Here is a 22,934-nt window from a genome sequence, read left to right as displayed (position 1 = left end):
AATGATTCCCTTTTCTCTGTAATAATAAAACAGTACCTGTACTTGATCCCAACTAAGATATAATTACCCCTTATTGGGGGCAGAACAGCCATATTGGGTTTAATTACTGTTAGAATATCTTTATTTAGCAGGGTAGGAGATCCAAATTATGAAAAGACCCCTTATCCAGAAAACCCAGGTCCCAAGCATTCTCCCATACCTGTAATATATTTATTACCTTTGTTAATAAACTTACAAATCTTAGTCTTATTTTTTTTATTTACACTTGTTTACTGTAATTCTGCTTTTTCCCATAATAGCATTTTTTTCATTGAAGTTTTTAAATGAATAATAAAAACCTTGATGATTCACACAAATGAGTACAAACAAAACTGCGATATAAAATAAAAGCCATTGTTTGATATTTAATATTTTATTACACTGTTTAGCAGCACACGTTTACATGAGATCCAAATGTAAAACAATTTGAGGTAAACCATGTATTAATAAAAATGTGAAGCATTTTTAAGCTCAGAAAACAATTGTGTTCAAATAATTTTATTCAGAACAGTTTGATGTTTCCCGGTGTGCTTTACCTTCCAGTTGGTATAATGGGCAATTACAGGTAGGGGACTAGGTTAATTTAACATGCTGGAACTTTGAGTACAAGAAGTAATTTAGTGTTAACAAAGAAAACAGACATTTCTTGGTGGCGGCGCAGCATTTGGCGTCATTGCATCCCATGTACCTAGCAACTGCAACCAACAGCATAATGACAGGTTTCACACAGTAGCGCTATATTCTATGAGCATTAAGCATCAATGGAGGAACACCGGATGCTCAGTTAAATGCTAATTATTTTGGATAAAGTGGCACAGAGTTCTGTTCTGCATCTCAACGAGAGGATCAAGCGATCAATATCCAGTTAGGATCTCAGTGATCTAAATTAACCTGCAATAATCAAGCTGAGGGACCAGACGTATAATGGAATTATAGATTTGCTTATTGAAACGTGTCCTTAGGAGACACCAGGAGTGCATGTTCTTGGACTATCAGAAAGAGAACATAGATGAAAAAATTAGTCACACTGGTGAATGTGTAAATCACCTTATGCCAGCCATACAGTCCAGTCAGGAAGTTTGGCCAACATGGTGACATACATCTTCAAGTATTACATGAGTATGTATGTTACCATGGGGGTCAGTTTGGACAGACCATCCTACAATCTGAGAATTTGCATTGGCAGTGAAATTTGTGATTGGAGTCAATTCTTGATAGAACTGGTCCTACTTTCTTCTTGTAGGGCTTGAAGAACTTTGCCATAGTTATACCAGAGCGCCTACAAAATAGGGCTAGCTTAGTTCAAGTACAAACCAAGGCAGTCTATTTGATAATTGGCTTGGTCACTAAAGTAGTTCACATATCACATGAGGGCTCATGTCCAATGCCCCACACAGTGTGCAAAAAAGGCCATTTTTTGTGGTACCTTGCCCACTGTGTGGGGAATTGTGCACACTCTGTTTTGGAGTGCAGAGACCTACAGACTGAGCTTTGAACTGAATACTGAATGGGCACTAAGGGGCATGCTTTTGTGCCCCTTAGTGCTCTAGCACCCCCCCGGGGTTATAAATTACCCCTTTGATGTTCTGGTGTAGAACCTATTAATTTATGGTACATAAGCTTTGCTAAACTACAGACATCTACATTCCCAGGGGCCCTGCCACCCACACACACCCCTCCCCGAGTGTGCATATCTCAAACTTAACTAGGAATAATCGGGGGAACGCTGGCGGGGATCGGGTCTGGGTCCAACCCTAACCCTGTACATACCACAACATATTTCTGCTGCAGAAGGATGGCAGTTGTAGTTTAACATCCCTGATATACAAGTTTTAATGAATAACTGCTAGGCATATTTATCTTATATTCTACTAGATTTGCACAGACATTTAGGTTCTCTTGCACCATCTAATCCAAGGAATAAGGATAAGGATCAACAGCCTAATGATAGAATATTAACCACCAGTATAACAAGCTTCTCACTAAATAGCTGTTCTTCCTACAATGAAGAGAAATTAAAATGCATAAAATAGCAGCCATAACAAGAGAAAAGAGTTACACAATAAAGACTAATGCAAGGCAGAGTTATTTATGATAAAACCTCCCCATAAATTAGCAGATAAAAACATTTAACATTATAGAGTAGTCTTTGTTGCATAGTGCAGTTGTTTTGGTAAATAGTTAAAATATAACTCTATATTCAGAGGACTATGCACAACCAACTTTTGAGTATTTGATTGCAATTCGCTAAGAGGTTTATGTAGTATACAAAGCTGCATTTGCCCCTTTCCAATAATCTAACTGTAGCGCAACCCAAATAACCCAATGCAGTTAGTGACTGACCATTCTGGGCTTATTGAATGATGAAAGCAAATGCCTGACTGGTTATTATGGGGGCACTGGACCTTATTACATAATCAACTGTTTAGTTTTGGGGGAATGTAGTAAATGGTATAAACAAACCAAAATGGGGCAAGACATAAAAAATAAACTTTATTTAATGATTGTATTCTTTGTATATGTATTATGTTATAAAGCCAACACAAATGAACGACCCAGTTTGTTTTATAGAGTTGTATCCATTGTACCCTTTATGCAGCTTACTAATATCCCCCATCAAATTTTAGGGTTTTATTTCAGGTGCCTAATTTTAAACAATAGAATAGAGTAAATAAAACTCCCTGATTGCAGTGCCAGTGGAGGTGGGTACATCTGTTTCATTCGAAAGATATCAAGCACCAATTTGCACCAAATACAGCAGTTTGGAGAGGCAGTTCGAGATTTTCTCACTTCAGTGAACGTTCTGCTTTGCCCAGACTCACAGTTGAATGACCAAGAACAGTTTGTGACTGGTGAGATGCCCTTCTGTGCCTCTACTGGATGTTAAAACACTGTTTTAGATAATGGCTCATGTGGGTGTAGATATGTCTGTTTGCTGTTCCTCCAATTCCATGATCTTTGTCTGTGTACCACTATGGGAAAGCAGAGAATAGAAAATGTTAAGAATTAAAGCAGATATACATGTCATTATTTCCGAAATCATGCAAGGCAATTTGCAATTTCTTAATACAGGTATAGGACCAGTTATCCAAAATGCTCGGGACAAAGGGTATTCCGGATAAGGAGTCCTTCCGTAATTTGGATTTCCATATCTTAAGTCTACAAAAATAAAAAAAATATCAATAAAACATTAATTAAACCCAATAGGATTATTTTGCCTCCAACAAGGAGTAATTATATATTAGTTGGGATCAAGTACAAGCTTCTGTTTTATTATACAGAAAAAGGAAATCAATTTTAAAAAGCTGAATTATTTGATTAAAATGGAGTCTATGGATCTTTCTGGATAACAGGTTACTGGATAATGGATCCCATACCTGTAACTTATTTTGTACAGGAATTTATTTGTAGATCAGCACGGCACCTTGAATTTATTTTGGAATAGTGCAGGTTCTCCAATGGCCACTTCCCATCGGTTTATCCAACCAAGAACGATCTGGAACAGCACTACTTATATTCTTATTTAAAAAACCTTTGTTGCACACTTCTTAGGGCATTACAGCTTATATAAAACGGCCACACATGGCCTGAAACATTGCTGAAATTCCCTAAGAAGTGTGCAATAAAAGCATTTTAAATAAGAATATAAGCGGTGCTGTTCCAGATCGTTCTTGGTACAGGAAGTTTCTTACAGACATTAAAAGTCTAGTGGAAGGTTTATTTGTTCTAAGTCTCCATTCAGCATTATACATGGGTGGGTAGGGTAAAACAAAGATCAACCCGGGACCACACTTGAACTTAGTACTTTACCCACAATGCTCAGTCTTGCTACCTTTTATTTCAGCAATGCTGTTGTGTTAAGGTCCCCATATACTAAGATCCGCTCACTTGGCGATGTCGCCAAGCGAGCAGATCTTCACCCGATATCCCCACCTACGGGTGGGCGATATCGGGTAGCAAGTAGCTAAAAAAAAAAAAAATAATCCATTTGCGGGCATGGGGCAATCGCTTCGGGGACTGCATCAACGAGCCGATGCGGTCCCCGATCCGACTGGATTTTCTAACCTGGCCGATCGAGATCCTGCCAATTTCAGGCCAGATATCTGTTGGCCAGGCTGCTCGGTTCTGCCCATACACGGGACCGATTGGGACAAGGGACCGATATCAGCAGCTACTATCGGCCTGTGTATGGGGACCTTTAACACTGCCATCTAAAATCTGTTGAGGACATGAAATTAATGGTGACATGAAGTCAATTGGCTAATGTTTCTTTGCCTCCTGCTTTGAGGTTTTTTTGGGGAGTTGTGACCCTTAATAAAATCACTTAGCATTTATGGTTTAAGAGAAAATGAATTTTTTCCTGGCTTCAAAAACCTCTAAAACCACAAAATCAAAATGTTAATAAATGGGTCCCCAAGAGACTGTATATCAAGACATAGGGAACAGCATTATGATATGGAAATATAAAGCCTGCTGTGCACTCCAGTAGTTACTATAGCTGCGTGTCCCAAAACTTCAGCTCAAAAAATTTGACTGGAAATATAATAAATAAATTTTTTCTAGACAAAAGACAAGTTCCAGACTTAATTAGTGATGAGCAAGTTATTTCAGCAGGCATGGATTTGTGGATAAATTACACATTGCCATTGGCAATTTGTTTCACAAAACTGCAGCAAAAATTTGGCTTGAAAAGAAATTGCCAAAAAATGCAAGAAAAACAATGCAAAAAAATGTCCATTGACTATGCATTTGGTGTGCGACAAACACCCATTGGCTTTAATGTATTTTGCATTAAAAAAAAAAAAAAAGTAATTTGGTAGACGCAATGCATTTCGCAGATTTTTCGTTAAAGTGAAACAAGACAGATTAGCACCTCATTACTTTCAATAATTGTACTGAAAAGAACATGAAAGATTTTTGGGAGACTGTCACGCTGCACTCTGTACTACGACTGCCAGTGTGAAAATGGCATCAGTGTGTTGTTGCAACTCTAGGAATGGGGAACCCCGGAATTCCCACGAGACTGAGTATGGCAGTAGCTCCAGGGTTCCCTTGTATCAGAGAGACTTGATACATTCTTATTTTCGTGGTGTTGGAGGTTTTTGAAACCACAAAAAATAAAAAGCTAATTTTCTCTAAAACCATGAATGCCGAGTGATTAAAACTGCCTTTCATATTGTTGCACAAATGAAGCATAACCCCCAAAAATCTAAAACCACAAAGCAAAAAAAAAATGGCTAATTGAAAAAGGACACTTGCCATTGACTTCTACATGACTGACAGCCTTTAGATGGCGTATTTTTACTTTCATATTCAGGGTCGAACTGGGCCGTTGGGACACTGGGAAAACAACCCCAATGTGGTGGGACGGAGTTAGACAGGTAGTGGGGGCCCCTGCAGGGGGTTTGAAGGTCACAGCAGGGGGCCAATTGGGGGGTGTAGGGGCCCCTGAGGCAGTAGCTCGGGAGGGCCCTGCACCCCCGGTATGACCCTGTTCGCATTTGTCACAGTTTTGATGCATAAATATTGAAAAAAAAAATCTTTTGCATCAAAAAATTTGAGCTTTACCGCAACAAAATATGAATTAGTAAGTAAATTAGTTAGTAAACGCCCCCCAGGTGTACACACAGATCTTTGTATGGTGGAAAATAAACAAAGGGATGCTCAGAACAACTATACAGAAGTGCAATGAGCATGTTTGGGTGCAAGTAAATAGCCTCAATACTGACATAGCCTTGGGTACAATGGCATTTATGTAGATATACTGTAGATAAGCAACTACTGGAACAGCAGCGGGGAGAGACGTTGGAGGCAAGAGATTGAAGAGAACCTGTGTGTTTATGCACAGATTGCCCAATCAATAGTCAAGTCCATGACAATGATCCCAGAATTCAATGCAGCAGACCAACGCTTACCATAGTGTCAAAGTCCACCTGTGCATCAACGAGAGCCTTTGAAATGTGAGCAGCCTGTTGGAAATGGACATTATCTGAAAGCAACAACAAAAAGTAAAATTAGTCTTTAAAACTTCACCTGCGATGGGATTTGAAACAAAAAAAAAAAAAATCTTATTCCGGAGTCTATAAATATTTTTCTGCCAATACACAAAGGGGTATTTTTTCTCATCACGGCAATTCCTAGTGTCTCTCCATCTCAGGAATAATTGCTTTACTAATCATAGACAGTTGCAGACAAATTAATGCTAAAGTAACGACATTTCATTCTCGGCCACTGATGCAACATTTGGCCGTCAAAATTCTGTTTTGTCAGTTTTGATGCTGGAAATCTGTCACTGGCGCTACAAGACTAATTAGCTGCTGCTTACCATCTGCTGTGCCGTGTATCAGAAGATACTCAACATCCTTAAACTTCTGTGCTCTAGCCATGACTGTTGAACTCTGCAAAGCAGAAAATCGCATATGAACAGTGAAAAGCATATTCATTTATACACAGATATGAAAATAATGGAATAAACTTATTGCGCAGTCTATGAAAGAACTTTACAGAATCTTTTAAAAATAGATCCGAAACATGATTGGCAGAAACAGATGTGTCCATGATGGGGGGTGGTTCTGGAAGGCCAATGCTAACCTTCAGCACGTGTGTATTTTCTCAATTATAAAACGGTGACAACTTGTAATTTGTGGTTTCTACCATTGTATTTCTGAGCTACTACAGGTATTGGACCCCTTATCCAGAAACCCGTTATCCAGAAAGGTCCAAATTACGGAAAGGCCATCTCCCATAGACTCCATTTTAATCAAATAATTCACATTTTTGAAAATGGTTTCCTTTTTCTCTGTAATAATAAAACAGTACCTGTACTTGATCCCAACTAAGATATAATTACCCCTTATTGGGGGCAGAACAGCCCTATTGGGTTTATTTCATGGTTAAATGATTCCCTTTTCTCTGTAATAATAAAACAGTACCTGTACTTGATCCCAACTAAGATATAATTACCCCTTATTGGTGGCAGAACAGCCCTATTGGGTTTTTTTAATGGTTAAATGATTCCCTTTTCTCTGTAATAATAAAACAGTACCTGTACTTGATCCCAACTAAGATATAATTACCCCTTATTGGGGGCAGAACAGCCCTATTGGGTTTATTTAATGGTTAAATGATTCCCTTTTCTCTGTAATAATAAAACAGTACTCCTTATTGGAGTCAAAATAGTCCTGTTGGGTTTAATTACTTTTTTAAATCCTTTTTTTTAGCAGACTTAAGGTAGGAGATCCAAATTACAGAAATACCCCTTATCCAGAAAACCCCACGGGTCCCATACCTGTACTACATTTAATAGACTAACACAATTAAAGGAGGACATGTACTTTTCATAGGAAAGCTTGTTATCATGGGTAAAAGCATGATGGGAGCTGTAGTTCTACACCCACAGAGGTGGATTCTTAGAGGAACATTGCACAATAAAATTGTCTATTTTTCCTAGTGGTCTGTTCCGACTAGGCTAGTGACTCCACAGGAAGGAATTAAAATTCATTTTTCTAGCTCTAAACAGCACTATATCTGCCCTTTGGAAGTCTGGCTACAAGTAATAGGAGCAAGCAGAAAATGGTAGATAAGTGAGATGGTAGATGAAGAGATGGCAAGAATGATTGGAGAATTCTCTTGCATGTGTAATTTAGCTTGAGAACATGGCTGAAACTAGGGAGAGAGACACATCTGCCTTAGTCACGTGACCATAGGAGGCACAGTCAGTAGGGCCCCTTCCTACATTGTCAGCTTTTATATATGGTTATGCAATGAACCAGGCACATTTTTACTGAGCAGCTTTTTGCAAGGAGGCAGGTTCCAGACCGGGGAACTTGCTGCCGACTCAAGAATCTCAGTTGCACAATAAATACTCCAGCAGATTCTCTCACACTGCCTTTCCTGAAGCCTCCATGGCCCCTATAGGAACGCTCAGGCAGAGCGCCATTAGCTCTTCTCCTTGATAAACCTTCCCCTGTTTCTCTGCAGTGTCCCACATAGTGTGCCTAAACCTCTAATTGGTTCTCCACTAACTTTCACCTGAACGCTCAAATTTCCTATCTGGCACACAGTACCCCAAAATATTCACTCCTCCTCAACGAAATGCGGTTTCTGGCTAACCTAGTCACTGCTTTCACTACTAGAGTGATATCATGCCCAACTACTCTACACTTAAAGGGCGTATTTATTATGCTGTGTAAAGCTAATTCGCCGAAAAAACCGAGTAAAAAGCTGTGTAAAATAAATGGAAGAGATTGCCGTCTGAACGCCGGATATTACGCCGTTATTTTCCATAAGTTCCGGTGGAAGAAAAACGCGTAAAAAATTACGCCAATTTTACGCCGTTTTTACACGGCGAAGCCTGGCGATGTGTGGCGAATTTTCTCGCCGTTTTTTACACAGTATAATAAATATGCCCCTAGTAGCCCTAAAGGGATCAAGTCTCCCATTTGGCCTTCAGTCCTGTCACAAAGAAGTTCCCAGGCTAAAATAGGATGTGCCTACCTGATGCACTTCCTTGTATAGGCCTCTGCTGGGGATTTCCTCTGCAGACCAACCTTTGGGGTTGGTGCCACCTGCTGGCTGAACCTAACATTGCACAACTATTTACATTACAAAAACAGATTTTTATTTTACCTCCTTAAACACTGATGACCCATATATTTGCAAAGGCTACTGCTGATCTGAGACAGAACAGTGCTGGGCAGAACTCCCTCCAGTTTATTTGCTTGCAAAGCTGAACAAAAGGGGGCTGCTATGGCAAATATTCCGTCATTGGCTGTTCTAGCCAAAAAGACATTCTGCCATTTTATTGCAATCTATGTTTTGTTTTGGGTTTTTTTTTTTTTTTTTGAGAGGAATTATGGCAGCTCTGGTCGCATTCATAAATGGAAACATTATGTATTTCACACAACAATTAAAGAAACAATAAAAGGAAACCTGAGTTCTTTTGCTCAAGTATGGTAGGGGCTATGTGAAAAAAGCAGTTGCCAAAGACTGTGGGATTGGTCCACCAAGCACCAGTCTCCTCTAATTATTTTTTGCCTCACAGTGAATGCTACATAGGAAGGGGCCAGTTGGTCCTACCATGTTAGGGGCAGCAATTGGGTGGAGCAGGCATCCCCTTCCATGCCCCTTTTTAGCACATCATTCCACAAGAGCAACCTGAAACGCTCTGCAGCTGCTGCCTGGTCAAGCCGAACATCAAGTACAGCGCTCCCTTGTACCCCAGTAACAGCAACCGGCACAAAAGTACAGAGCACTCCTTGCAAGAACTGCAGGTAGGCTTAAGTGCTAACTGTATAGCACTTAATAGGCACAATTTGTGAACCAATTAACTCACTCTTGTACCTATCAATTATTTGATATACAGCCCTACTGAATTTTCCATTAATATCCCTAACTGGGAGGGGAGAATAAGTGAAATAAGCCATCTCAGTGCATTGTGCCTGAGTCTGACCTTTCAGAAGGAGCCAGCACTACACATTAGAACTGCTTTCAGCTAACCTATTGTTTCTCCTACTCCCATGTAACTGGAGGAGTCCCAAGCTGGACTTGGATTTTTGGATTTCTTACTATTGAGTGCTATTCTGATACCTACTGGGAGCTGCTATCTTGCTCACTTTCCATTGTTCTGCTGATCGGCTGCTGGGGGGGGGGAATATCACTCCAACTTGCAGCGCAGCAGTAAAGTGTGCCTGAGTCTGAGCTTTCAGAAGGAGCCAGTGCTACACACTAGAACTGCTTTCAGGTAACCTATTGTTTCTCCTACTCCCATGTAACTGGGGGAGTCCCAAGCCGGACTTGGATTTCCTACTATTGAGTGCTCTTCTGATACCTACTGGGAGCTATTCGGATACCAGAGCACAAGTCACACGAATGACAGCTCCTGGGTCTAGCCTGACTTCAAAATTAAATATAAATCTGTTTGCTTTTTTGAAAAATGGATTTCAATACAGGATTCAGTTGTAAGGATGCTAGTAACAGTTACATTTTGAAAAGAAAAATGTTTTCCTGTGATGGTATCCCTTTAACTTCTTTAATTCATTAATCTGTGATAGCAATGAGCAAATTTTCTTGGCACACATGCATTTGCAGCGAAATTCGGCATCTGCATTTGTGGTCAAGTCAAAAAACGTTTCACGGTCTCATCAAAGCAGGTTGCAAAATGGGACAGATTAGCTCATCACTAATCTGTGTTACCATCCAACTCTCCTAGCAAAGCTCTTGATTCAGAGGAATAAGTACAAGAGACAGTTTGTTAGTCCACTGTCCACCATTTTGTCAATACTAGTAGGGTGACCATGTTGGCTAAGCTGTTCCTATTCTATCTGCACACTTGTTCTGCAACCAACTTGATGGTTCCCCTAACGTCATCTATCTCCAAGCTCCGCCCACACCTCCACAACCCAACTCCGCCCACACCTCCACCACCCAACTCTGCCCACACAACCCCCATCACATACAGCACACATAGGTAGAAGCTATGAGAATCCTTATAGGCTCTACCTACCTAACCTCATGCATTGTCACATATGTAAGGCACAACAAAAGACTCATTTCCTTACCAAATAATTCTCAAGATTATCTTCTGGTGTAGGAAGGCCCATATACCTTTCTGTATAAATAGAATCTGTTGAAGACAAAAGAAGAAATAAAACTAAGAAAACCTTTTGATTCATTAAATGACAACTAGTTCTGTCAAAAAACTTAATAATTATTATATGGCCAACTTAAGACATCAATATTGTCCTTTATTCAGCATTAGCCAAAAAGTAGTTACATTTTTACATTTTTTTTTTTTTTTAATTACAAATAGCAAATTGCCCATGGTTTTGTTTGTATAGAATGGGAGCCATTGCCTCCCTGTGTTTGTTGCCTGATCCTCAAGTCAACAACATTATTTATACAGGAGCTTCACTAGCAGGGTGATTATGATTAATACCTTTCCCTCCTCCCACACTTGCACTGAAGAACCGAAGGAGGTCAGAATAATGGTTTATCCTTATAATTTCCATTGCTCAATACAACAATTAAACTTATTTACAACGAAAACACCTAAGGGGAGTTTCATCCCAAAAAATAACATGAAGATTTTTGTAAGGACAGGAGCACAAGGGTAATAGCTAGTAATCTAGTACAGATATTTTGTATGTGGAGAGTTGCGGGGAATTGTTTGGAACCACGTACCATAATACTCCCAACTTGATACTGGGGCCACAGCGATCCCACACTTAAATAATCCACTTCCGCTTCCAAGTACCATAGATGTTACATAGCCACCATAAGACTGGAAAGAAAACAGGCAGACATTCATACTACATCTCCATTTCTATTTTCTAGGCAATGATTAGGCTTTTGAAAGCAAAATATAGGAACTTTTTTGTTGATGATGAATTGCCCATATATACAGTATAAAATGAGTGGAATGAAAAGTGAAAAGGTTATCAGTGTGAAGGTTATACACAGTAAATGAGTGATCTGTTGTAAATGTCACTGATTGGTTGCTAGGTACTAAATTCCTCAGCTATTACACTTCCCACTAGTATGTAGAACAATTAGGGGGTGCACAGAGAAGGTAGGCTTCCCACAGGGGGATCCTTTTGCAATAAACATGCCACTGGAACAGAGTTTCAAAAAAACTTCAGCAGTGATCTTTAGAGCAGTGATCCCCAACCAGTGGCTCGTGAGCAACATGTTGCTCCCCAACCCCTTGGATGTTGCTCCCAGTGGCCTCAAAGCAGGGGCTTATTTTTGAATTCCTGGCTTGGGGACAAGTTTTGTTGCATAAACAACCATGAGTACTGCCAAACAGAACCTCCTGTAGCCTGCCAGTCCCCATAGGGGCTACCAAATAGCCAACAACAGTCCTTATTTGGCACTCAAGGAACATATTTTATGGTTGTGTTGCTCCCCATGTCTTTTTACATATGAATTTTGCTCACACGTAAAAAAGGTTGGGGATCCCTGCTTTAGAGGATAAGGATTAATCGCTGGGGACAGCACAGAGCAGACCCAACAGTTGGATCTTTGCTGAAAAATGCACCAGCAAGTAACATAATTCTAGTGAGCGTTAAGCCACCATCTTGATTCCCGTCAGTGTACAGCAGTGATCCCCAATCAGTGGCTCAAGGGCAACATGTTGCTCACCAACCCCTTGGATGTTGCCCAAATCTCCCTTGTTGTGGGCGACTAATCTCCCTGAAATGCCATCCCACCGGCTAGAATGTAAATCGCCGGTGGGATGGCATACGTGGCGCGGCGATTTGCCGAAAGTTGCCTTGAGAGGAAAAACGTTGCCGATTTCGGCACCGTGTATGCCATCCCACCACAGGTTTAAATTCTCGCCGGTGGGATGGCATTTCAGGGAGATTAGTCGCCCGGAACAAGGGAGATTTGTTGCGTGGCGACCAATCTCCCCGTCTGCCACGGCCCTAATTGGTGAGTGGTACTAGTTAAGTAGTTTAGAGCAGGATACTTTTGATATTGTATTGGATACATACTTACCCATCCCCAAATAGCTATTCTCTTTGGATCCACAAAGCCCAAGGTTATAAAATACCTTCATTGGGAAAACACAGAACCATAATAAGTCTTTATTATTCATAGTGTCCTTGTATTAAAGCAAAACAGATAAAAGGTACTAACCCTACACGAAAACAATAAAGTGCAACGGTAGGTTTATAGACGACACTGTGCATCTATGCCACCATTTTTAGGTCATGTTTGATCCCTTTGAACCACCATTCTCCCAACATGTGACCTGGTATAGTGCTTGGTGTAAAATCAGGTTCCATTTTGTAGATTATGTTGTGGAAGGAGCACACTAAATTCTATCTTCTCCCCCATAGTAGCATCGCTGGTAAGTCAAGGGGCACCACTGCCATATAGTTTTTTGCAAACATGTGTAGGGGATCAGAGAGCTCTTTCCCCTGTATCTCAGTCTGTAACATCATCCCGCCTGGCTACAGACTGGGGAGGAACCAGATTGGCTGGATGTCCCAGTGCACTTCTGGGAGAGGTGTGCCTAGGTTTGGAGCCAAAAATCAGGGTCGGGCCCAGCAGTTTATAAAAGGGAGCCCCTGTTTTGCCATGAGTTGAGATAGAGAGATCCAGTGAGCAGTGATTGTAAAGACTGTGCCAGTTTTAAAGAGGGATCTGCTGCACTGCAGTCAGAGACCTTAACCCTGTGGATCCCAAAGTGAGTGATCCATCTGAGGGAAAGGTATAGAGTCTCCTGTGTGTGTCCGCTGTGTGAGGACAGGTGTTTGTGTGCCTGATACGTGGGAACAACTTCCTATTCCAAAGGGAGAGGTACTTTGGGGCAGGTAGCGCTACCTGGGGAAACTGAAACAGCTCTGGGGAAGGGACTTTGCCAGGACTGAACTGGGAAAGGGTATTTCCTGCAGGAGTGGAGTGTGGGACTGAATCCTCAGAGAGACTGAGCCAGTAGTGAGTAAAACCCACAGGTTTCCAAAGCAGGGTTAATACTGTGTTGCATGTTATAATTATATTACACCCAGTTATATAAAGTTGATATTTGCTGCAAATTGTGTGTGATTATTTCCTAGTGGAAATCCCCTTGAGGTGTGCTCCTCAGTGTCCACTAGGTGGAGGCACTGTGCTAAGCTCCAAGTCCCAGTACCTTTTATCTGCATAAGGGAACCAAATCTCCTGAACTAAGCAAGTAATACAGCCCAAAATAAGTGAGTGTGCCAAGAAAGGGTTACATATGTGTTTTAGGTTTCTGTTATGTACCTATGCATCCACATGTTTAAATCATTTACATTATTGCAGGTATAAAGCATTGAGAGGAGATAAGGCACCACCGCACGGCGACTAATCTCCTTATGTGTCATTTCCCAACAGGGCTAAGGGCCACAATACCACTGTGACTGGTAGAGATTCTAGATATACACTGAAAGCCTTGTTAACAGAATGTATAGCTAAAATCTTTGCCATATAACTAGACAGGATCAGACGAACAGAATCTACATGATTCCAGCTTTGAACTTACCTTGCCGCTGCAATCTGATCTTGGACCTCCAGAGTCCCAAGTTTATGATATAATTGGTGCATGATTTTATCACCTTGGTAGCCACTCCCTCTTCCATCAAAACTGGCCACAATAATCTTTTCTGTGCTCGCCAGGTATGTAGCCCAGTTCAGCCGGAAATATTGATCTACCTTCTGACTGCACGGCCCACCGTATCTATAATGACGAATAATGATGAAAGTGAAGTTGTAATTCTGAATGTAGACGAATTGATGATTGGTTGTTATTAATAACTGCACTGGTGCTGGCCAGAGGAAAAGATTGGGGCCCATTTTTACTTGAACACAGTCCAACTGGCCTTTGGAGCACTGACCTAGCAGTTTGACTTTATAACTTCTTAGGCAACCCCCTAGTGAATTTCATTTCTAACATTGGGCCCTGGGTTGGTACTCTTCTTCAGTAAAAAATGCACTGCCCAAAGGTACTATTGGAGTGCTGTGCCACCATCTCTGATCAATTTCCCAGCAATACCACCATGTGATGGTCTAGCACCGTGCACATACGTAGAAGCATGAATTTGAATATTCTCCCATATTGCACGTGTATTGATCTTGGACCAATAAACAAGCACCGCTGGGAACCAGTAGTAGTAGTGTGCATACATGGTGCAAAAAACCCTTTGGATAAATATGACATGCAATGCTTCCATATAAGGTACCCTGGGTCAGTGCAATTTTCAACGGGCTGCAAGCCCAGGTCCAATTACTGTCACTCGGTATTGTCTAACAAATTGGCATCCACCTAGTGAATATGCCTATATGACTTTCCTTTTCATTTATCTTGATGCTCCAAGGAGTAAACTGTATATAAGCTTGTAATAATAATGTTGCTCTCCCAAATTGTGCAGCGCTACCAAAATACTAAAAATGGATTAAAGCATGCTGGGAACTGTAGTACAGCAACATCAGTGATGGATCACTTTCCACAACTCTTCATGGCCCGCTTTATGCATGGAGGCAGGGCCAATTTAATAAATGGGCAAGAGAGGCATTTGCCCAGGGCCCACCTGGATAGGGGGCACACTTTTCTGGGATAACTTTTGGCAGAAGCATCATGTAGACCCTTCATTTTTTATCAACTGGAAATGCTCTACGGTATTATTTTCATTTCTTTGCCTTTTTTTTGCTTTGAGACCCAGTATCTTCTAGCTGTGCCGGCAAGTATTATACAAGGACATGGCATTGTATTTATTTGTTTAATAGCATTTAATAGCATTATCCATCAAACTGGCAGTACTGAGAGTACTTACACATCAATCAGCAAAGGGTATTTCTTTGATTTATCAAAGTTTGGGGGTAAGGTCAGCTGATACCACAATTCTAAAACAAAAAAAGGGGTTCGGTTAATTAAATTGTGATCCAAGACTTTGTGCTACACACACATAGACGCTCCTCTTTTCCAAAGAAATAATTGTGTGGCGACAGATTCACAAATTACATATTTCATTTGTATTGTTAAAGCCAGTTGGCTGAATTCAAGATTTTAATCTTATTTTGGTTTAATTTACAGCAGGGTTTCCAGAGCTATGCAATTTATCAAGGACTTGCTTTTGAAGACCAAACAGAAGCACAGTCCTTCATACTCCTTGGTGGTTTGTTTAGTCTAAGGGTGAAGACACACAAAGCTACTAGTAGCAGCTACTTGTCATAGCTACAGAAATAGACCATTTATGAATAATTGTCTCTACGTCCATTTTATGAGAGGCACTTCTTAGTATTGTCTATGGCAGGGTATTTTCTGATGTAGTAGCTGTGACAAGTAGCTGCTACTAAGTAGCTCCATGTGCCTGCACCCTAAGAAGAGGTAACATTAAAGATGGCTGATGGCTTTCATAGGACTTGTCTTCTGCTGCATCTTACTACTTAGCCCCGATGGACATAATCATCTGCCATATTCATTCACAGACTCATAAAAATTGAGTGTCCCCAGTATTATAGCAAACCCATTCCATGACAGCCACCATAAGTACATGCCTAATTTTTATCATGTGTTTCTAATTCCATTTCCTATTTCCTCATGTTGTGGTGTATTCCGCCTGTTAATGTGCATTTTCATTATATGTCTACATGTCTATAGTCTGTAAAGGATACCCGCAATGAAGGAACATACCAAAGCCATCTATTATGATAGATTTATTTTCTTTTGTGGGCATCTGAACCTCATCCAGCAGAAGTTTCAGTTCTTCATTATCTTCCATAATGTGCATTTCTTTAATAGAGGAGAAAAGGCAACAAATTAGCTGTTAGGTAAAGAAAACAATGCATCATAAGTCACAAGTGCCTTTGTGTCAAGTAATTTCATTTACTCTTAATGCTTCCCTTCAACAAATGACAAGTCATATGTTACCCGCATTACATGACCCAAGCTCAGAACTTTGCATAACAGTTTGTGTGAAACATAGATCCCATTAACTGCTCTGACTCCACTGAGGCCAAGGTACCTGGGATAGAGAGCTGCAATATAGTTATCTTTGCAGCTACTGATCCTATCTAGCACACAGGGTTGCCAAGTGACACATGTCCCCACCACCTGCCACCCAGTCACCCATTATTTAAGACAGTTTTCCATATAATACTGCTTCAATGCAAGTGGAGTGGCCAAGGAAACTGAACAGGCCAATTACACATGAGTCTAAAGGCGGACATACACGTTCAGACTTAAGTCTTCTTGCGAAGAACGCTCAGATAAAGAGAAACATTCAGACTGAAATTGTAGAATAAAGCCCTACAAATAACAAATCGGAGGATGTTCCAAACATGAAATAGTTGGCAGGCAACAATTGTAAAGTAACTTTCTTGAAATGCATTGTAGGTCCTCCAAGGATATCGTCAGAAACACAATACTGTTCACTGAAACTATGTTTTGTACGAGCCGAGTGCAAAAGGAGGAAACCGCAGTTGAGCACCATGGGCACAGATCAACAGAAAGGCTGAGCACCAAGCATTGCCACAAAAATATAGGACTATTGACAGACAATTGACAACTGACCGAACTGAATATTTTTCTTACTTCAGTATAAGGAGTAGTTCACCGAGTAGTTCCATGAACATTTAAAGGCACAAGGTCATATAAAATGTGATATATAGATGGCAGACAAATATTGCATTGCAAACTATTGCATAATGGTCACTGCACTCGGACACCTACAAACCCCACACATCCGAAGCCTGAACATTCCTATCACACAATATTAGCTATGTGCAATTGACATCCCAAGAATTCTTTTTTTTTTTTACCTTTATCATTGCTGCTGTTGTAGAGAGTGTAAATAGGAACTCCTGGACCTAGGAAACAAAAATAGGTGTAAATAATGAGGCTTCCTGAAGCACGCATAGATACAGTATATTATTTAAAAAGCTGTTGTATATTTCCAAGATACAACTTTGTAGCCTATAGATCAGAGACACTGGTTGGCTTTTACTCCATGAGCTACAATTAAGTTGTGGAGTCACCAATAGCCAAGACAAAAGGGTCTGAGGAGAGACTCACATAATAGGAGCATTAAAATCCTGGTCATGAAATCAGTGGTATGATTGGCTGCTCACTACCGTGCTGTAGCCTTTGGCTGGCTTTTATTTTATTCCAACCGAACATTTTTGCTGTGAATAAGCATCTGCTTTGAGACTATTTGGAGTCAGCCACCAGTTGGGGATTACTGTTGCTGTTCATGCCACCCATGAGATGACACTTTCTTACTCATCATTGCCACCCAATGAAATGACAGTTTCTTACTCACCATTGCCACCCACTGTGAGGACACTTTCTTACTCACCATTGCCACCCAATAAGATGACACTTTCTTACTCATTATTGCCACCCAAAGAGGAAGACACATTCTTACTCACCATTGCCACTGAATGAGATGACACTTTCCTACTCACCATTGCCACCCAAAGAGGGCGACACATTCGTACTCACCATTGCAGTTCAGAGCATAGTACTTGGAGTCTTTGCTGAAGTACGCAGAGTATTGCTGGCATCTCTCTTGCCGGATGTTGCAGGTGACACATTGAGCGCTGTTTGAGCCCCCATCCAGTCTTATCCTGCAGAAAAAGTTATTGCATCCTTAAATATGAAACATGTGCACCAAACTATTAGTTGCATTTGCTTTCCATTATCTCCTTGTTGTATATTGGATTCTAACATATTGGGAATATGCTCTGTGATTCAGACGTCAATGAATGACCTTATGTAACAGAGCAGAACTATAATGGCCACCTAACAGCACTGGGGGACGTCACCGGTCAGCCAGCCCTAGGCTATATTCTTTTGCATCTAGGTAGAGCCAGACTAACGCACATTAGATTAAGGTTAAAACATGTTAATTATAATATTTTATTGGGAATTTAGGCCCTTCACCCATAACCATGGGCCCTGGGCTAATGCCACTTCATTGCAGCATATCACCTGAAGCAAAACTCATACAAGTGAGCAACAATTGTCTGAAAACATAAAATTGCAATTGCAAAAACCCCACAGAAGCAGTTAGAAACTTATTAGGGGTCATTTACTTGGACACAAGGCTAAGAGTACTAAGAACTGCAAAGTATGTCCAGTACTTCTCAGTTAAAAAGCAATGGAGTCCAGGGTCTGATTGTACTCTAGCTCTGCATGGGAAATATGGTGCTACCTCCTCCCTTAGTGACTACAAGAGGGGAGGCAATAAGTGTTGGGATTCTTTAAGGGGCAGGAGGGGCAAATTCTATTCCCATCACCAATTAGGAATACAGAGCTCTCAATCTGTTTTGTTGCACAGAGACCTGTATCAATGCTTATGTGCACCGGGCACCAAATTCAGAAAACATAGATGACTGCATCCCTTTTATGTACTTTGAACCCTGTCTTACACATAGTAAATGCCCTCCACTGAGTTACCCCACAACCTGTATATCTTTTCCCCATAGAGTTTGTCCTCATCTGATCTTTAATAATATCACATGCAGAGAATGTCTGAAGCAAATGCACAATCTCCCCACTTGTATTTTAGCACAAAATAAAAAAAAAACCTTACTTATAAAGTTGTCTTCTTCCAGGGAAGCCCTCATTGCTTATGTAGTACCTAAAGCAGGAAGAAAATGTGTTTCAGCCATTTTCCCATACTATGTTTCAATTGCAGTTTGAAAAGCTGTGCTGCAGAAGAAGCCGTTTCAATACCTTCCCATGCCCCAAAATGCCCTGACCTGAAGTTTACTTTTATCCATTATTTAGTTATTCAGAATTGACTTTTGGGTCCACTCCATGAAGACATTTAGTAGAAAGCTAGCTAGCTGCATGCAGTACTGTAATGTACCACTAAACTGGCAGATGTATGGGTAAGTTCACTTTGCACAATGCCACCATAAGCAAAGAATAATGAAGATTGAGAGGGGCTTAGTCTCCCCAATATAGACCAACTGCTATAGATTTCATATTGAATTATGAGTTCCCAATGGAAAGATTTCGATTGGTAACCACCCCAATCAATAATATTACCCGCCTCCCCTGAATGCAAAATATTAAAGTTGCAAAGTTTGCTACTAGCCTATTAAACCACAGCAAACAATCAGCAGGTACTAAGACACTGATAACCTGTTTGAAAACAAATATCTGATTGATTGTTGTGGGTTAGTAGACATGAGCAAACCCCATAAGATTTTTAAGAGCTATAAAATTGCTGTAAGGCTATGAAGATTTTCATTCATCCAGAGCATGGTATATCTAGTATAAGTGAATCTAAAGCTACTGGACTTGCTAAGTAATCATTGAAGATGTTTCACTACTCCAAGCAGCTTCTTCAGTTCAACTGACTGGTATGGGAAGTCCTCAGCATATGAATTCTTCCACTAATCCAATCACAATGGCACTTTGTAACTCTTCAAAAAGGTGACATCTGGAACTCAGAGGTGTGAATACTGTGTGTGTTTGAAATGATTACCAAAGTATCATCCAACTCATCGAAACAGGTGTTACTTGTTACAATTGCATGAATGGATGTGTGAAGAGTCCTGAAACTGCCGGGGTACAGATGTTAGAACAGCATGTAGCAGACAGATGGTATTGAAGGCCCCCACCTCTGTTTAGGGATGGTTTCTTCACTTTAACATGAATAACCTCTTTTACACCTCTTTCAAACCAGCGGTCTTTGTCCCAAATTTGGACATTGCTATTTTCAAAGGAGTGGCCCTTGTCTTTTGGGTGTAGAAATACAGCAGACACCTGGCCTATAGAGTTCACCCTCCTATGTTGAGCCATTCGCTTGAAGAGCAGTTGCTTTGTCTCCACAATGTAAATGTCTGTGCACTCCTCGCTATACTGGACTGTGTATACAACATTAAACGTCTTCAATGATTACTTAACAAGTCCAGTTGCTTTAGATTTATTTATACTAGATATAAAATGGCTATATAGCACCCAGGAAGAATAGACAGTGCAGCTATCATCAGTCCACCACTGTTTTCCAATGAGCAGTGTGTGCCAAATGTCATGTCCATTCATAGCTCTAATAAAAGTGTATTTGGCAATACTCACAAGAGGTTGCTGGCTACAGTGGTTATGCTGGTGACTTCCCATTTCCCACTTGTTATAGCAACTGGTTCCTTATAGCCAGGAAAAAAAATAGCAAAATTAGAACGGAAAAGGTATGTGCTACAATGATGGAGAGTGATAAAATAGTGTGTGCTGAAATGATGGAAAAAATAATAACATTTAATTGGCAAATTAGTCAAGGTTGGAATGGTAAGGGTGGGGAAAATTGCTGGGTAATTAATCACTGCCAGCTTAATGATGACTTGGGATCTTCACCTTGGGGAGACATTTAACCTGGGGCAATCATTTCAACCATGTGGCCTTTCTTTGAAGAATACCTATAGCCCCAACTGTATTAACCAATTCAGTGGCCATTTCCAGGCCAGATTAGCTTCATTCTATACCTAAATAAAAAGGTAGAACTTACCTTGGCTCCCTCAAACAAATGGATATGTTTGAAGCCTTCTTTGTTGCTAATAACCTTGTAGTATTTCTGGCCATCTTGGGTAAAGTATGGAGAGGAAGGTTGGAACTAACAAAGAAAAAAAATAATCAAGTCAACGGGTTTGTGAATTATGAATACATATTTTGGAACCTTGTGTGGTCTACTAAGTAAGATAATGATAGTGATCACATTTTCACATCAACTAATGAGCAATTTTTGGTTCAGGGAGATGCTTGGAGGACAAAGTTTCTGTCCTAACCTGAAGAATAGTGAAAGGACAGACTGAATTCCATAAGTGAGATGGTCTCCCAACTAATATAGGAAAACTATGTTCCCTTAGGTACCAGTTTCTAGTCTTGCTGTCAGTAAGGTAAAAATCCCTTACTTAGAACATTCTTCAATCTAAACTGCCCCATAAAAATGTTCTAATATTATGGGTGAATTTAACAGAAACAGTTTGCTCCAGCTCTAGTAACCCTTAGCAACCAACTCAACATTTATGGTAAACAACAGACTAGTACATGATTGGTTGCTAGGGGTTATGTGAAACGCAGCAAATGTTGCACTTTTTCTTATATCCCACGTATTTGTCTTACATTCTTTTGTAGCTATAGATATACAAGAGTAGAAATATATCTTTAAATTGCAGGCAAATTGCAAACCCTTATTCCAGTTAAGGTCTTGTTTATACATCAATAATGTGTTGGCTTATATCACTTTTAACGAACAACTTAGAGATGTATTAATTTAGTTCTGGAACATAACCCTGTAGTTAATATAAAATATATATTAAGCTGGCAAGGCTGAGCCATTACTTAGAAGCTTATAGTAGCTACAATGGTTTTGTTGAGCCAGAAGTTGACTTCAGGCATGAAAGTACCTTTGTTTATCTCAAAATGAAAAATATTTCAAAAATGTATTGCTCACAGGACCCACCATCAGTCAGCACAATTCTTAACAATTATAGATTTTTGGGGAAAAAATAATGTACTTACATATCCAACCCAGCCTGTGGTACTTTGTTCATAAACTGGCTGGGAAATAAAAAGAAAGGACAAGTGTAACATCAGCCACTCATGGTTTTAAAGATGGACTTTAATCAGAAAATAGTTATAGTTCAGAATATAATCATGTGGCCTAAAACTTGCCCTGTACACAAATTAGCCCCTTGGAGTACGTCCATTCAGTATGTAGCCCCAAAGATATATTTTATGTGTCATTTACATCTCCAGTTTAAATATTTGAGCTGCTTTCTTCTTGCTTTTAAATCTTCCTTCTAACCTATACAACAAGTAATTGCCCAATCATTGTGCTGTATTTGAGCCATTTTGGCAACACACAGCAGTGAATTGAAGGGTCATAGCTTAGACATAGGAGTTGCCACCTTTCATCAATGTTCTTACTGACTAGGGTAAGGTGGTGGTTCCATGACATCAGGGCAGGGTTGTGACATAAGTAGGGGCGGGTATGACGTCAGTGGAAATAGGGAGCAAGGCGGGTTAGAAAGAGCTGCGAGAGAGGGGGATATGAGGTAGGACAGGGGTGATCAGAAATCAAGAAGAATAGGCAGGCACTCTGGATAAATGAAACGTTCTTGGTAACTCAACAAGTTAAAGTAAAATCAGTCTAGGTTATTTAAATGTACACATAATGCTGTAAAGCCTTACTCGTTTCGTACATAAATGGGTACTTAGTCATAGGCTCATTGGGCGGATCAGAGGAGGGCTGGGGGCAGAGGACAAGTTATTACAAGTTTACCAGCAATGAAATTGTCGGTAAATTTGTACCCTGGCTGGTATTTTACCGGCTAGGTCAGTGACATACCAGCCAGGTGGCAATCCTACTTGGACAATCCAACTATATGTAGCCCTATAAAATAATAATCTATCTTTGGCTATT

The 22,934-nt window shown here is 40.3% G+C and overlaps 1 protein-coding gene across 2 annotated transcripts in view; it reads right to left on the bottom strand.

The window, feature by feature from the left end:
• Nucleotides 1-379: 379 nt before the first annotated feature.
• The window catches only part of dpp4 (dipeptidyl-peptidase 4), a 60,438-nt gene continuing 37,883 nt past the window's right edge, over nucleotides 380-22,934 (bottom strand). The window contains exons 13-27 of one of the 2 annotated variants that reach the window (XM_012970411.3): nucleotides 22,031-22,069; nucleotides 21,018-21,122; nucleotides 20,594-20,661; nucleotides 19,098-19,145; nucleotides 18,005-18,129; nucleotides 17,323-17,370; nucleotides 16,196-16,294; nucleotides 15,336-15,405; nucleotides 14,048-14,242; nucleotides 12,538-12,592; nucleotides 11,221-11,320; nucleotides 10,599-10,663; nucleotides 6,365-6,437; nucleotides 5,955-6,028; nucleotides 380-3,011 (exon numbers count right to left, since the gene is read on the bottom strand). In XM_012970411.3, the coding sequence (XP_012825865.2) occupies nucleotides 2,913-3,011; nucleotides 5,955-6,028; nucleotides 6,365-6,437; nucleotides 10,599-10,663; nucleotides 11,221-11,320; nucleotides 12,538-12,592; nucleotides 14,048-14,242; nucleotides 15,336-15,405; nucleotides 16,196-16,294; nucleotides 17,323-17,370; nucleotides 18,005-18,129; nucleotides 19,098-19,145; nucleotides 20,594-20,661; nucleotides 21,018-21,122; nucleotides 22,031-22,069 (1,263 nt within the window). In that variant the 3' untranslated portion in view covers nucleotides 380-2,912. 2 annotated transcript variants of the gene reach the window in all.

Source organism: Xenopus tropicalis, chromosome 9 (assembly GCF_000004195.4).
Source record: "Xenopus tropicalis strain Nigerian chromosome 9, UCB_Xtro_10.0, whole genome shotgun sequence".
Lineage (NCBI taxonomy): Eukaryota > Metazoa > Chordata > Amphibia > Anura > Pipidae > Xenopus > Xenopus tropicalis.
The sequence above is the reverse complement of the archived record's forward strand: the minus strand, read 5'-3'. Positions and strand labels throughout refer to the sequence as shown.